This window comes from Neolamprologus multifasciatus, chromosome 8 (assembly GCF_963576455.1).
Source record: "Neolamprologus multifasciatus chromosome 8, fNeoMul1.2, whole genome shotgun sequence".
Classification (NCBI taxonomy): domain Eukaryota; kingdom Metazoa; phylum Chordata; class Actinopteri; order Cichliformes; family Cichlidae; genus Neolamprologus; species Neolamprologus multifasciatus.
In genome coordinates this window covers 8,472,409-8,488,590 of record NC_140446.1, presented here as the reverse complement: position 1 = coordinate 8,488,590, position 16,182 = coordinate 8,472,409, and the positions used below count along the sequence as shown (strand labels likewise).

General features: G+C 39.8%; 1 protein-coding gene across 1 annotated transcript in view; it reads left to right on the top strand.

Annotated features, from left to right (window-relative positions):
- The window catches only part of LOC146512411 (glutamate receptor ionotropic, NMDA 2C-like), a 65,008-nt gene that overhangs the window by 11,010 nt on the left and 37,816 nt on the right, over window positions 1-16,182 (top strand). Inside the window, exons 3-5 of the mRNA XM_085170324.1 lie at window positions 2,177-2,549; window positions 4,124-4,222; window positions 15,568-15,633. Of these exons, the coding sequence (XP_085026450.1) occupies window positions 2,193-2,549; window positions 4,124-4,222; window positions 15,568-15,633 (522 nt within the window). The 5' untranslated portion in view covers window positions 2,177-2,192. The remainder of the gene's footprint in view (window positions 1-2,176; window positions 2,550-4,123; window positions 4,223-15,567; window positions 15,634-16,182) is intronic.

Genomic DNA, 16,182 nt, shown 5'->3' with positions numbered 1-16,182 from the left:
TTCTTTACATTTGATCTTTTACATTGTGTAGAATGTCTATTGATTGTATTGTTTATTTTAATCTTTGTGTACAGCGCTTTGTGACTGCCTTTCTGCGAAAAGCACTTAATAGATAAACTTTACTTACTTACTTTAGTTGTTCACACAAAGCATAAAAGTAAAAAACAATATATACAGTGTTATCTTCATTTTGGATTTCAAAAAGTATTTGCGGCTCCCAGTGTTTTCTTTTGCGTGGAAACCGGGTCCAAGTGGCTCTTTGGGTGTTAAAGGTTGCAGACCCCTGGTCTATACCTTACAATAGACCATTGATGAACATTGATGCGACTATTGTTGTGATTTCGTGCTATATAAATAAAGCTGATTTGAACTGAATTGATTTGTGCATCCATAAGGTGACTCTCCTGTTCCATCACATCCCAAAGGTGCACTTTGGGACTGTTCAAGAAGACGATGTGAAATTTGAGATTGGCTTGTTTTTCTGCTGTAACCAGTTATCGGAAGATGAGTACGCTATGTTCATAAAGAAATGGACAACAATCCTTAGGTAGGCTGTGGTGTTTAAACAATGTTCAGTTGTTACTAAGGAGCCCATCCTGTATCGAGAAAATCGAAGTTGAGAAAATCGAAAAATGCTGGTGTTAAACCAACAGCCTTTTAGCTTGAACTGTTCACAAAAAGCAGGATGAATCATGTTTTTTGTTTCTAAGTTCTCACCCTGCTGTACCACTTAATGTCCTGGCAGAAATCGAGACTAATCATACCTAGCAATGTTTCTTCAATCTTCTATTGTCCAATTTTGTTGAGCTTGTGTGAACTGTAGCCTAATTTTCCTGTTCTTAGCTGACAGGAGAGATGCTTCAAGGTTCGATATGTTGTGCATTCAGAGATGCTCTTCTGCATACCTTGGTTGTAACGAGTGGTTATTTGATTAACATTGATTATCTTATCAGCTCAAAGCAGTCTGACTCTGACATAGGCAAGGTTTTTTTCAGCAAGAGAACCGCTGCTCACTGGATATTTTCTCTTTTTTGTACCATTCTCTGTCAACCCTTGAGATAATTGTGTGGGACAATAAACAAAATCTGCACTTTCTATAATGATAAAAACCAGCCAGTCTGTCACCAACAACCATGCATTGTTCAAGGTAATTTAAATGACATTTCTTCCCCATTTTAAATCATGGTTTAGAATGGGAACGTCAACAGGCCACCTTGAGCATTTCTTGATACCTAAATGCACTGAGTTGCTGGCATGTGACTGAGCAGTTGAACAGATGTACCTAACAAAATGATGAATGAGTGTATTTCAACACTTTTGGATTATATTATATGTATTGCTTTTATTACTCTTCCTTGTAATGACAATATGCATAAATTAAGAGTTTGATGTAATTTCAGTTCTATGGCTTTATTTTATCAGTTCATTTTAGGCTAATATTGGACATAATTAGAAACAAAATGCCAGTTTTTGACTTTATCTTATTTTTAATCTGCCTGTATCTTAATGGGAAGGGGGCAACAGCCCACGTTTTCTGAATTAAAATCATATATCAATCCAGGTCAATGGTCAATATTTCAAACGTGCTTAGTGACGATGTGCTGTTGAAATAAGTGTATTATTTGAAATCCACTCAAGAGTTATTGTAGCAGTTTCACATCGTGCATTTCTGGGGTTAGTCTGATGACATCACACCACATGGAGAGAGGTTGGCTGAAGTAATGTGGTGCAACGTAATGTAATCCCAGTAATGAGAGTTGAGGACATGTGTGACAGTTTTGGAATCCTGCTTGCAGTGTGTGTGTGTGTGTGTCTGTGTGTGTGTGTGTGTGTGTGTGTGTGTTTATGTGTGTGCTCCAAATCAGAAATGTATAGAGATGGGGAAGTGATTACAGTCATGACACTGGGGATTGGATTTTGGAGGATTACATGCACGCACACTCTGACACACACAGACACAGTTTTCCTGACGACACAAGTCTAAATGCAGGGCTACTACTGTCATACAAAAGGGTCAGAGAGGGAGACAGACCAGGAGAGGGAAGTAAGGGATGGATATGTACTGAGGGATCATGAGGCATTATGTCAAAAGCATCACAAAAGTAAAGCAGCTTGTATATTTGACTGCTGCTCTCTTCCCTTTCCTTTTCTCTTCTTCTCCCACCCTCCTTTCCAGGCAGTAGCCTGCCAGCATGGCCCTTCCCAGGGGACATCCTCCTCCTTCCCCCTGGCCCCCTCTCTTCCTCCTTCTCCTCTTCCTTCTCCTCCTTATCTCCTCCCCGCTTCCTCTGCAGGCTCGGCCGCTCCTCCTGCACCCGTCCATCAATGTCGCGGTGGTGTTCAGCGGCTCTAGCTACCAGAATGAGGTTAGAGGTCGTCTCAGTGGAGAGAATTTTGTCGACCTTCCCGTAGTGGTCAGTCCTGTAACGGTGCTGGTCAATGACACCAACCCTCGTGACCTGCTGACACGTCTCTGCGATACCATGGCAACGGAAAAACTGCACGGTGTGGTGTTTGAGGATGATGTGGGCTCGGGTACCGGCGCTCAGGTAAGAATAATTTATGCACTTTTGTGTTTTCTGATCCGACATCCTCTCCAGAGTCATGGTGTTCAGTCACCCAGATCCATTTCCTAAAGCTGCACGAGGCAAGACTTTATGTAAAAAAGCATCTGTCCTGTCCTAAATCACAAAGAGGAACAAATTGAGATGCCAAACGCGTACTACATGCTTACTTTTACTTGCTGTCTTTGCAGAAATTAAATTATGGTGTCGGTAGGGTTTCAGATCGTAAAGGCGAAGAGATGTTGCATTAAATCAAAGCAGTATTTTAAAGGATTTATTAACCTGAAAAAGGCATTGTTCTCAGCTTAAATCAAGTCGTAGGAAAAAGTATAGCTAGCATAGAGTTACCAAAAACATCATCCAAAGATTTGTTTTATCACTGAAATCTCCTAAAAAGAATTTTGCTGAAAAAAGTGAAATGTTTCATGAGTACATTTAATCATTAGAAGTAAAACACTTGAAACAGGTTTATTATTTGATATGCCTTTTAATGTTAATACCATAGAATTAAAGCTTGCATTTAATTGTTAGCACATATTCTTTTACTAATAAAGAGCAAGGTCTCTCATTTACCATTAAACTATTGCCATAACTCCAACAACAGCCAGTAAAAACCAGACACCTCAAAGAAAACTGTGGCAATAGAGAATCTACTATGGAAGCACGCATGGGTAGAAGTGGTACATGTAGGTTTTGGCTGCTACATGCTCTGTTTTGGATTTTGTTGCTGCTATTTTAATGCAACAATTTCCCTTCATAGATGCCTGGATCGCTGAGCAACTTTGCACTTCACAGTATATTCTTCTTCTTTTGCAAACATCCATTCATCCACCCATCCATCCAAGTCAAGTTTGTGATCGGGTTGGAGGCTGTGACATTAAAATGAACAACAATAGTTAACCAACTGTTTTACCACACAAGCCAGAGAACCCATGCAGGCGCAGGGAGAACTATGCAATCACATAAAGAGGCTCCTGGGGGATTTGAACCCAGGACCTTCTTGCCACCATGTTGCCCATTTGCCCCCCAAGTTTTGGCTAGTCACCCTATCTACAAGAAGTCACCACAGCGGAAAGCTCCACATGGTTGAGTTGGCAGATTTTGTGACCTCCTCTATTAGTAATTTTAATACAAATTCTGAGTGTAGTACAATAATAATTACATGAAAACAAAACTGGAGCTCTACAAGTTTTGAAACCATTACCCTTTTAAAACATCTGAAAGACTTGTTATTATGTTTTATATTTAATTTATTTAATTTTATTTTATTTTCATTTTATTATGTATTATGTATTATGTATTATGTTATTAATGCCTGTTCAGGTTTGCCTGACAAAATTGTTGCTTTTCAAATGCTGTTTTGATTGAAACAAAAAAAGGTGCTTAGTTTGCCATTAAACTGGCAATCGATCAGTTTCTGGATTGAATATGAATTTCACATCCTGGTCCTTCGACCACTACTAATTGGTAAAACTATATTAATGAATATGAGTTATTCTGGTGCAACACTTTTATCTTCTTTTATTCAAATATGAAATCTGTTTGTTTTAATCTTTCAGGTGGCAGAAGTAGCACAGATCTTGGACTTCCTCTCCACACAGACAGCTCTGCCAATTGTGGGCATCAGCGGTGGGTCTGCAGTCGTCATACCGTATAAGGTAATGTGAAAACAATGAGACTTTCAACCTTCTCAACGCTGTCCCACCACCAGGATCGAGCCTAAATTGGACGTTCGCACCACACTCGTTTCACTCAGAGGTATCAAAATAATACTAGTCACATATGTATAATGAGGGAAAAACAACTTCTTGGTATAAGATGAACAACAACCTGCAATATAAATCCTGTCAGCAGCAGCACTCGCTCTTCACAGCCTCCTGTCTTAGTCAGAACTCTTTTGCACCGGCATCACTCAGCTTAAAACAACTTAAGTAGGTCAGAGCGGTGAAACCTACTTTGGCAAGCAACTCGCTGCATGCAAATATTTGGATATGAGCAATACAGATGGGTGAATTATCAGCGATGACTAGAGCCTTCGACCCTCATCATCTCGTCTAATCCGTGGCTGGGAAAAGTCTTGAGTTGTGGGAAAGGAAACTTCGTGAGGGGAGACAAGTGCTACGGGTGATCTGTGCTTCAATCAATCATGTCTACACAGTCGAAGACCAGCAGGTTTTTCCCGCTATGATTTAGCATGTATCTCATTGATGAATAGAAATGGAGAGCAGCGAGCTGTGTAGTTAGATTGTAAAGAAGAGATTGATGACGCCAGATGGATTCTTAATCTTTACTTTTTCTCCACTTTGTGGTGGGAATGTGGCTCCGTCTCTTCTTCCTTTCACACTCTAAGCTTTCGGCTCATCGCCCCTTCCTTCCTTTAATTGCTTAACTGCTATCTCCAACACCTTGTATTTATAGAAACAACTCTCAAACACATGCAAATGAATACTGTCACATATGAGAAGTACACACACACACACACACACACACACACACACACACACACACACACACACACAGTCAAATGGGTTCATTCCTACACCTATCAACCAATCGAAACTTGTATAGCCCTGTGGCTATAAATTCCACCCCCAGCAACATTTTGTAAACCACAGTAATTGTTTTTATCATCTTCCTGTTGATGTCACGTCATAGATAGGCATTAAACAGGAGGAGTTGTAACTGCAGGAGAGTGATTGATTTGCTGTATTTTGATGGCAGAGTGAGTGAATAAGAGACAGATAGAAGAGAAAGATGCCTCGATGAAGCTTGGCTGACAGGTGCCCAAAGGCAGTGTTTTACTGTCTCATAGCGGAGTCTCTTTTGTCAGTGAAATAGTCCTCCTTGTTTCCATAATTCTCTCTCTTCCTCCCTCCCCCCTGTTGGTTAGTTCACTTCTAACCCTGTCTCTTTCCCCCATGCATTTCATATTTTGCTTTGGTCTCTCTCCACCTTCACTGCTTTCTTCTTTTCCTCCATCACCTTCGCTCCTTGAATCTACTTCTTTTTTTTTGTTGCATGCTGGCAGAGTCTATTAAGACTGTGGCTTGAAGTAAGCCAGAGGCCTGTGTTCCTTTTTGCTCACTTGGAGCTCTAGGACAGCATTAAACTATTAATTAGAGCCTTCAGGAGGCTGAAGCACCCTGTAGCACTTACCATTTATCCCCGAATCCAAACCATTCACTCATCTTTTCCCTCAATTTTTTCTGTCCTTCTGAAAACTTCTCCAAGCCATTTACCTCAGATCTGCTTTTAACACACATCTCACACAGTTCTTCTGCTGCCTCCAGAATATTTTTGTCAAATTTCATCATCGATCACTGGTCCCTGGTTGGTAATTTGCAGAGCCAATCACAAAACCTGTCAACTTGACAGCGAGAAAACACAAACAAGCAGGTGTGACGTTGCCCCTGAGAAGTCCAAAGTGTTGAGTGGAGAAAGAGAAAAGCATTTTCCTGTGGCCTGCATGTCGAAGGCATTATTTTACCCTTACCCTCATACTCCTCTTCAGTCTCTCTCTCTCTTATATGCTCCTTTGTTGTCCGGAAGAAAAAAAGAAAAGCTTGTCAGAGGTGTCTGGCACAATGGGACAGGTGGGTTGGATGGAGAAAGACATGCCCGTGAGTGCATGATTCTGTTAAGGGATAAAAGAGCTCAATAGTGCTTGATTATCAATAGGCCTGATGATGATGAATATCTTTGATAGTGGGTTTAAAAAGAAGCAGCAGCCGCCTGAGCCGCCTATTTATGGTTCCTGTCTCACTAATCTTTCTATGGTGAACAACAAGGAAGGAGGGAATGAGACAAAGATGAAAAGATTGAAGGCTGGAGAGGAAGTGTGTCTTTTGTCATACGGCACATACATCAAGCAAAAGCGAAGAAGAGGAAATTAAAGCTTAAGGAAGCGCTGAAAAACAGCATAAAGGCTGTTCAATAGGGCCTGCGAGGGAAGGAGCGAAAAAAAATGTAGTGACGTGTCTCGGAGGAGTTAGAAATAAGAGATTGAGCGTGTTTTCTGTTTGTGTGTTCTTGGCTGGCTGGTTGTCAGTCACTGCAGTGTGCTGGGCGATCATTAGAGGGTGCTACTTCCAGATGTCGAGTCGTGGGAGCAGTGGAGCAGGAGGCGACAGAGAGGAGAGAGAGGAGATGAGGATGGGGGGCGGGAGCACGGTGCCGACGAGGCTGCAGGGGGAACAACAAGAAACTTTAATAACAAAACTTTAATTCAGTTGGAATAAAATTCTAACATCTGATATATGAATATTCTAATTATGATGGCAGTGATTGCGATAATAACTGTATTCAGTCTGAGGAAAAGATGCATCTTCAGAGTTGATGGGTTTTATGTTTTCAGAAACGTCACTTGGCCAAAAGTATGCAGACAACACCAAATATCAGACAATCCAAGTGTTAAACACGGGTTTTGTTAAGGGTGTTTTATCAAAGTATGGTTATAAGTACCCCAAAACATAGGGTTGTGTGTAATGCATTACACATTAATCTTTTCTTAAAAGTAATGGAGTATGTCATTTAATTACTTACCAGAGAAAGCAATTTGTTAAACTATCTTTTACAGTGTAAAGCGTATGAACAAAAGGGCAACAAAGCAAAGATGAAAACTAGCTCAAAGAGAAGTTCAGGGTCTGGCTGCTGGGCCGGGGTCGGCATGCACTCAGCTTTACAATGGCTTTGAGCTCTCAGCTAGCTTTGCATTAGCATCCTGTCTGTGCAGATGGCTATAAAGAGCCAATGTGTTAGTAGTATAATGCAGTTGTTTCTGTTCTGGATGCAGTTTGCACGCTCTGATCCTTTTGGGCAATAGAAATAAAAGTAATGTCAGTATCTCCAATCCTCAATAGCTGCAAATGTCGGACTTTTTTCTCTTTCTATCTGCCCAGCGTGCTGATAACTGATTAACTGATATGTAATTACTAAATTTAGTTCAGTAACGTTACTATGTTGCTAAAAATGTAATGTGATTACAGTATGTGTTACACCTAACACTGCCACTACATAAGAGTTGTATGTTAGCTCCAAATGTATATGCAACAGTAATCTGGTTTCTCCAGCTATACTCTTCAAATTTCCAGCAGGAAAGTTTGTCCATGTTTCTGAAACAACAACGACACGGGATGATGTCGTTGTTGCAAAGGGATATCACCATTCCACGTAAAAGCATTCTGTATTGATTATTCCACTGCAAACAATGAATCGGCTTCATAAAATAACTATTAATTGTATAGGTTAATTAATTAGCAGATCAGGAGATTAACTGTTTTGAGGATTTAGATAACATTTTGAAGCCTGGGGCAGAGTTTTGCTCCAATTGGCGTCAGTGTTACTGACGCCAGTAGAGTCTGTTGGGGACCAAGGCAAAAATTCACAGGGGAGTCCTCCAACCAGAGTTCATCGTCATTTGTGTTATAAATAAATACATAACTAAATAACTAACTAAATAAATAAAATAAATGTAAGGGATTTTTTTTGGCTTAACAGAAAATGACAAAAAAAAGCAGCATATCAGGTAATTTGGAATCTTCAGAGTGCACATATAGTATAATCAATCATTTGGAGGGGGCACCCCATCCTTTGCTTTTGCTGCTGGTGTTATAAATGTAATGATTCTGAGAAAAGATAACAAAGAGACACTGGATAAGATTCTTATACCAGTAACATATTAATACCATTAAATTATATTTGAGCACAAATTCAACTTTTGAATGTTGTTCTTGGGCACAGCATTCACAGTATAGCTCTACTTTTTGCATCTTTTTGATAGAACTGTAATAGTTCCAGTACAAAGGATACAAACTGCACTACAGATACAGAAAATACAATAATAGACACACACAACAATGTATATATATAGCACTATAATTTACATGTCTAGACCTAGAAACTTAGAGTACATGTCCAAATTTCTTTGCAAGTTCTGTCAAACCTTAACATTTAGCTCAAATGCAACTTTAATGTTAACTAAAAAAAGATTTCAGAAAATGTTCATTCTCCAAATCACTCAGTTACTGGAGTCCTACAGAAAAAGATGTAAAACATTACTCTACAAATGGCAGAGACCATCTTCAGTTCAGCAACAATGCCTAAGGCCAAGTTGAGTGGTTATATTATTAACGCTGTACTAGCGTCTATATTCTTTCACACATATTCCCATTTGGATTCAGGTGGGGCTCTATGGTGGCTCTGAACGTCATTCACTGCAAATGAAGAAGCTGCAAGCAGCTGAATGCTTTGCTGGTGGCATGCTGTGCCTCTCGCCCCTCAATGTTGCCGTGTGGCTCTCAGCTGATGTTCTAGTACATCACAGAAGTGCTGGATAGGGTTGAGATCAGGGCTCAATGCCTGTTCACACTGTTGTCTATAATAAAGCAAAGCCTGCTAGCTAGGTCAGGCCGCCCGAGCTGCATTATGTCACAGACACGTAACATGCCTGACTCTCCCACTTTGGTGGTGAATTAAAGCTGCAAAATGTCCCATCCCTCTCTCTCCTGCTCCACATCACTACCTGCTATTTCAATCCCTCCACCACCCTGCAGCCACATGCAGGCACCAGGGGAGTATTTACTTACAACTCCCCAATTTCCTTCCTAATTTGCAGTAGGTATGTCACCAGAATCAGCCATTTTTATACTTGATACAATTTAATACCAAAATTCTAAAATCACAACTGTACATTTTTTAATCACCTGCAAGTGTTCTCGTCTGTCATCACTGCATTCACAAGAAATACTAGACGTAACCATAGCAAAATCCCCAGTGGAAGATTGTAACCAGCGTGCCATGATACACTGTAAAAACAAATCCTAAAAAAACAGCTGGGGCGCCAAAATAATACCAGAAAATAACAGAAAATAACTTTCTCATAAAAATACGGTTATTTTCAGTAATGACAATATAGTTTGTTGCCCTAATTTTACATGGGATTTTGCCTTTTCCAAGTGCTTTTAAACATTAAATTGGGAACATTTTAATGTGATTAAACCGTGAAATTACCTATAAACAAGGTCAATGAATGCGGCAATATGAATAATAATACTTAAATGTACAAAAATATACAGTTAACAGCTGGTTTTAAAAACAACAACAACAACAACATCGGATTGCATTTATATAGTGCTTTCGAGACCCTCAAAGCACTTTACAATTCCACTATTCATTCACACACTGGTGGAGGCAGCTACAGTCGTAGCCACAGCTGCCCTGGGACAGACTGACAGAGGCGAGGCTGCCATATCGCGCCATCTGGCCATCACCAGTAGGTGATCCACTATTTCTGGTATCATCACATCTCTAACATTACTTTAGTTATTATTTAATATTATTAAATTCCCATAATGTAATTTACTTAACCATTAATTCTCCAAGTATCTTGAAATCTACTGAAAGGATGACACTGAAAAGATGATAGTAGAGAGCATGCAATAACAATATTCACTTTTAATCACTTACTGTACAGTTATTTATTCACCTTTCAGTCACTTTAATTTTAAAACTGTGTAATTTTAAAAGTGTATATACTGTGTATTTGTTATCTCACTCTCATTGCCTGTTCTTATTGTCCTTATCTTCAACGTTATGCTTCTCTGTTGTATGTTAATTTCCCCTTGGGGATAAATAAAGTCTTTCTGATTCTGATTCTGATAATAAGTCAGTTCAAAATCCACTATGGGTGTTAATGGGTTAGAATCTGGCTAATGTGTAGGCTACATATATGATTCACGTAATTTTCAGAACCTTTAAATTGATCCAAGAAGCAAACAAAAGACAATTACTTCTTACAAAGAAAAGACTTAAGCAGTTGAAGAGATAAAGATTAAAAAAAACACGAGGCATAGGAACATATTACGTCCACAGCGAAGTGGACATAATAGCAATGACGTGATAGAAAAACTACCTCATCACCTCACCTCATCTCAAAAAATGTCTTTCTGAAAAAAACAACAAAACAAATAGTTTTCACTTGACATAAATATAAAGAGCATCATTGCTTTTGTAAATTGGGTTGAGTTCACTCTTAAAATAATGACAGAGGATAGTAAATTATTTTAATAGCCGCCGTGAAACATTTTGGGAAAGGAGGAATTAATTAACTGCAGATGACAGCTCTTATCTGCTCTCGTGAAGCACTATTAAATCTCTCTGTTTTGCGCCATAAATGTTTGATCACTCACAAACAAGCTTTTGTTTGTTACAGTTACAAACATCAAATAATGAGCGACTGCGCTGGCGGGCGATGATACGGTCTGCAGTTTAAAAAAAAGGAAAAGCTGACAGCTTTATGTGGATGCCAGTAAACACGGACAAAAGTGCCTTTTAACTGTGAACATGATGGATTTTTGAAGCAAAGAAGGCGTTGAGTTCGAGCATTCGAGCATATAAGATCATCTATTACAATTTGAGGCTGTCAGTGGAAGATTATATTCAAGGGTTACCGTCTGAGGACTGGCTGCAGTCTAAGGTCACACGCTGGTCGTGATTTTGGTTCAAAGTGATGATGTGAGCCAGACAACTGTCACTGGATCAGTGTACGTTTCTTTTTTAGGGGTTTGTTTCTGCTGCCAGACTGACCCGCTTTCTCTGTCTGTCCTTCTGCACCTCTGTTTCCTCTCTCCACCGCCTCCCTCCTGGCTCTCCCTCGGCCTCATGATCCAGAAACCACAGCACTCTATAAACAGGTCACGAGAAGCGCAGAGCTGCTGCATTCGCGCTGGATACAGTTTCCCATTGCTGGGAATAAAATCACATTAATGGCCAAATTTAACGAGTATGACCCAATAATTTCTAAAAGGCAGTCGGTCAAAGTAGTAATAAAAGTATTTCAGTAGTTTAATACTTTTCCTGACATCATGAAGAGATAAATGTCACTATATAAAGGACAAGTAAGTCCCCTAAAACCATTTCCATCAACTTCCATCGAATGTGCTAACGGTGCTTGATTTCTTCCACCAACCCCAATGCACCAAAAGATAATCTGATTCTGTCTCTAATGCTCAAGTCATCACAACTACTTTTGAAATACTGCCTGAGATAATTTGTTTTGAAGATATAGTCCCTTTCAAGAGAGAAGCTGTCACCAAGACCATGTCTTCAAATATATATCTGTGATTATCGTGGCTTTAATGTCAGATAACTTGATGAAAAAAAAATTGAAGAGAGCCTCCTTTCTTTCCTTTTTTTGTTTGTGCATCGGCCTTAGCATATTTAGAAAGATGCATCAATTTTTACCTTCTTACAATAAACAATTTTTCAGTGTCAAAGACCCAAAGGTGTAGACTGAAATGATCATGATTGAAAAACACATTTACGCTTTGTCAAAACTTTACACCCAGACAAGAGGGTGTTAAATGTTGCCACATTTTTTAACCAACTTCGAGCAAAAGTACCATGGTATGTATCATAAATTCAGGGAGTCAGGTAGGAACTAATTTTTCATGGAATGAAAAATGAAACAAAAAATGCGAAACCTTTGCAGTTTACTGGCGTGATTTGTGCCCGTTTGTCCTTTCATAAGCACGGCTCACTCATTACAAAGTTGTCTTTTTTTTTGGTGATGAATTTTTTTTTTTATCATTCTAGAGGGTATGAATTTCAGATTTCAGAAATAATGTAAATTATATGCCATTGTCTTTGGAGTTAACATGTTAGAAAGCACATTTTATCACTACTGCATCATTAAAACGCCAAAAGAGGGAATATCTTGTACCCCCAGTGACACTGCAGAGACTTGGAGAATCATTGGATTGTGTGGAGCAGGTTGTTCACTAATTGCAGGGTTAGTGGTTAAATCCCAGGCCTCTCCATGTCCCAACGTAAGTGTCCTTGGGCTAGACATATAGGGCCATGTTGCTCCTGCTAACACGCAAGCACCTTTTATCACGGGCATGTTGTTATTGTTAAGGGTGGATGAGAATCATATTTTATAATCTAGCTAGGGTTTAAAGATGGTGTTTGACAGCGAACCATTTACAGAAACACCTTTATTGGGGTTTCCTGTTAAATTGTCACATTCAGTATATTACACATTTGGTGTACCTACAGAAAAGTGCCTTTATTTTTAGTGTAGTTTTTAAAAAATATATAGATTTTGAGGGGAGAGCTGGCTTTCATGCCTCATTTTTGTTAAGCTTTGCACTATACACTCACCGGCCACTTTATTAGATTCACCTTCAGTTCCTGGGTTGGACTGGGTTGTGCAATTTTGGTGAGGTATGTGAATTGCAGCCTCAGTGTTTTTTTCTTTAGTTGACAGAAGTGGTCTTCTGCTGCTTCATGGTTTGAGCTGTTGTGCATTCAGCAATGCTCTTCTGCATACCTTGATTGTAATGCGTGGTTATTTGAGGTACTGTTGTCTTCCTATTAGCTCAAAGTAGTCTGCCCTCGCTGGATTTTTTTTCTCCTTTTTTTGGACCATTCTCTGTAAAGCCTAAAAATGTTTGTGTGGGAAAATCCCAAGAGACCGGCACTTTCTAAAAGGCCAGCCTATGGAACACCAGGAACCAGGCCATGTTCAAAGTCAGTTAAATCCCATTTCTACCCCCATCTGAATTTCAGCAGATTGTCTTGACCATGTCTCAAGTCTCTGCTATGTGATTGGCTGATTAGATGTTTGCATTAATGGGCAGTTGAACACGTAATAAAGTGGCTTGTGAGTGTAAATACATGCTAAGAATATCATTATGTTTATACATATTGATGTAATTTGTGAACTAACTGTGGCCATCAGATCATTAAGGGATGCTAATATTTGGCTGTGATTTGTGGTAGGGGGCTTTGCTAAGCAATTAAAATGGTAAATTTAGCAGACCTGTCTGGGTATTACTGTGTAATACATTTGTGTCCATATGTGAATGAGCATCTGTGTGTGCTTGACTGACACCAGTCACTCCACTGAGGGACGGTACAGTACAAAGTTCTCCCCGTGGAAGGAGAGGAGTGTGTGAGCAGCCACCATGTCCACAGTCTCCCTGTCATATTACCATACACTGCTGCAGTAGGACTTCTAATTACGCTTGTGTGTGACAGCCGCACTGCCAAGGTGGTGAGAACAAGACGGCTGGGAAGTGGAGGATGAAAAGAGGGAGGGTGAACTCTGTCTCTTTGTGTGGGTGTGTCACTGTGAGAGTTAGTCGAGAAGAGGATTTTGTTGTAATTCTCATTTGATTTCACTATGGAGGAGAAAGTGAATGTCTTCAAACATGTTTGATTCTGATGTGACAAACTGAATAGTGATGAAGCACCGACTTGACCGAGGAGGTCACCGTGTTATTAGCTTGTTTAATAGCTCGGACACAACTAATTGTATTTTTCTCTTCTAATGATGCACCTCACCGCTGCATAGACATACTAGCTGAAGTGGGGCACTATAGCTAACCAGGACTGCCAATCCACAGCCATTTTTTATTCATTCACTGACAGCCTCAGTATTGCTATTTTTATAGCTATTTTGATGCCTAGCCCAGTCCGATGTCTGGTAGCATTTCAACTCTGGATAGAGGTGAGTTTCAAACAAGCACAGACAGAGATAAAACTGGTAGAAATTGAGTGAAAGAGTCTGGCTGTGATACTTCTGTGGTATTCCTCAGGCTGCAGAACTCTCTTGGGCTTTGCAGAGGCTCTGAGCTGTGAGAGAGGGAAAAGCAACAGGAAGGAGCGATGACAGTTAGTCACCTCTGAGACGAGAACAGACTGAAAAGATCTGAGACCTGGTCCCTAATGGCACTTGACAGTTTAACAGTAGCTCTTCTTTCTCTTATTCATTCTGTTTGCCTTCTTCTCTTGTGCGTTACATAGCATATGTACATGTACTATACCATGTACATATTTTAAAAAGACAATATTGCCCTGATCTGCGTTTCTTGCACCAACCCCCCCATCTCCACCCATTATTAAATTAAAACATATCACTACTTGTGTCAAGACCCTGCATATTCTTGCACCTGCTTACATCACAGGTCTGCTTATGCCCTGCAGCACCATTAGGCCCCTTAGATCTCCAACTTCTTTTAACTATCACAGATGCGGGTCTAAAAAAAGATAGGGGCACAGTGTCCAGACTGTGGAAATTTTTGGTTAACTCTTTTGTCTGGTTTGGCTGTTTGAATCAAAGTGCAGCCAATGCTTAGTCTGTGTATGAGTGCACTGCTAAGAGGGATTTTGTTCATTTGGAGGTAAACTTAAGTTAGGTGTGAAAATGTATGCTAACGGCTAAAACATAAAGAGAGCAGCAGGACTGAATATTTCCACTTCAGAGCCAATTTGGGGAATCAAAGCCCTGGAAAAAATAAAAGCATTTTTTCCTTATAGAACATTTATTCCTATAGGGTGCAGGTATATTTGACAGCTATCTGGTGTTAATGAGCTATTGCTAACTAGTTGCTGTCATATGTGTAAAACTATAAAGGTGTGCTTCTGGTGACTTTTTAAACTGCCCAATTAAGGTTTTTTAAAGACACCGCTGAAATCTCTAAAGATCTTCTAATTCAAATGCAATCACCCGTGCATCACCCGCTTAAAATGTAGTCCTGTCTTTGTCTTTATTGGCTCTTAATTAATTGGTTATGTAAGACTGTTCCATGGTGACTTTTAACATGGACCGTTTCACAGCTGAACAAGGGAACTAATTATTTAAATAGACTGTTCTGCAGCTGTAACAGTGTTAAGATGTTGCTAAAATGAGGACAAGCGAGCAAGTTCATGTGAATATCTTGTTAGTTTGGCTTCTGTTGTGACAGGTTCAGCACTGTACCAGGATTTTTTTTGTGTGCTGATTTACTCAGAATATTTTAGTTTTTTTTTCCATGGGTGAAAATATTTCACAACGCAAATGAAATGAAACCCGTCGGGTACTCGATCTCAACACTTTTTTAAACCTCTGTGACAGCAAGCATGGGCCCCGCTAAAGAAGTCTGCTCTGAGCTGCTGTTGCATCATCCACCTTCAGAACCATGACAACCACAAGCATTGAATGAAGCACTCTTTTTCATTGCAGGCGGAAGGATCCTCTTTCTTGCAGATGGGAGTCTCCCTCGAGCAGCAGGTCAACTGCATATTCAAGGTATGGAAGTGCATCATGTTAAAGCTGGCAAAAACTTAATTCTTTCAGTTTTGGGGAAAGAAAATTCTAGTTCATTAAATCTTAAGAGGGATGAGTCTGACAAGTATATTTTTTGATTGATGTTGTCATTACTGTCTTGATGTCAAACCCAAAGTTATCAGAATCAGAATCAGAATACTTTATTGATCCCTGGGGGAAATTCTCGATACATTTCTAAATAAAAAGAGGAATAACTTCTGCCGTACAATCAAAACCAAACCAAAAGCAACTCAATACCACAGACAGTATTCAAATTACTTGGACATAACAACTGGATTCATACGTTTGTCGGTGAAGTGCTGTTGTGAGGCTTTAAGCTAAGTAAAGTGGTTTCTGCCATCTTGGTGTTTTGAAACCTGTAGACCTTATTTTCACCAGGTGACCTTAAAGTCGTGTGTTTACTAAGGTTGCAGTGCAGGCATCTGAGGACCGTTTTACCATAGACTTCTGTACACCCAGAAGTCAGATGACAACCTTTCTGCACCTCTGAAGCTTACTAGTTAACACTTT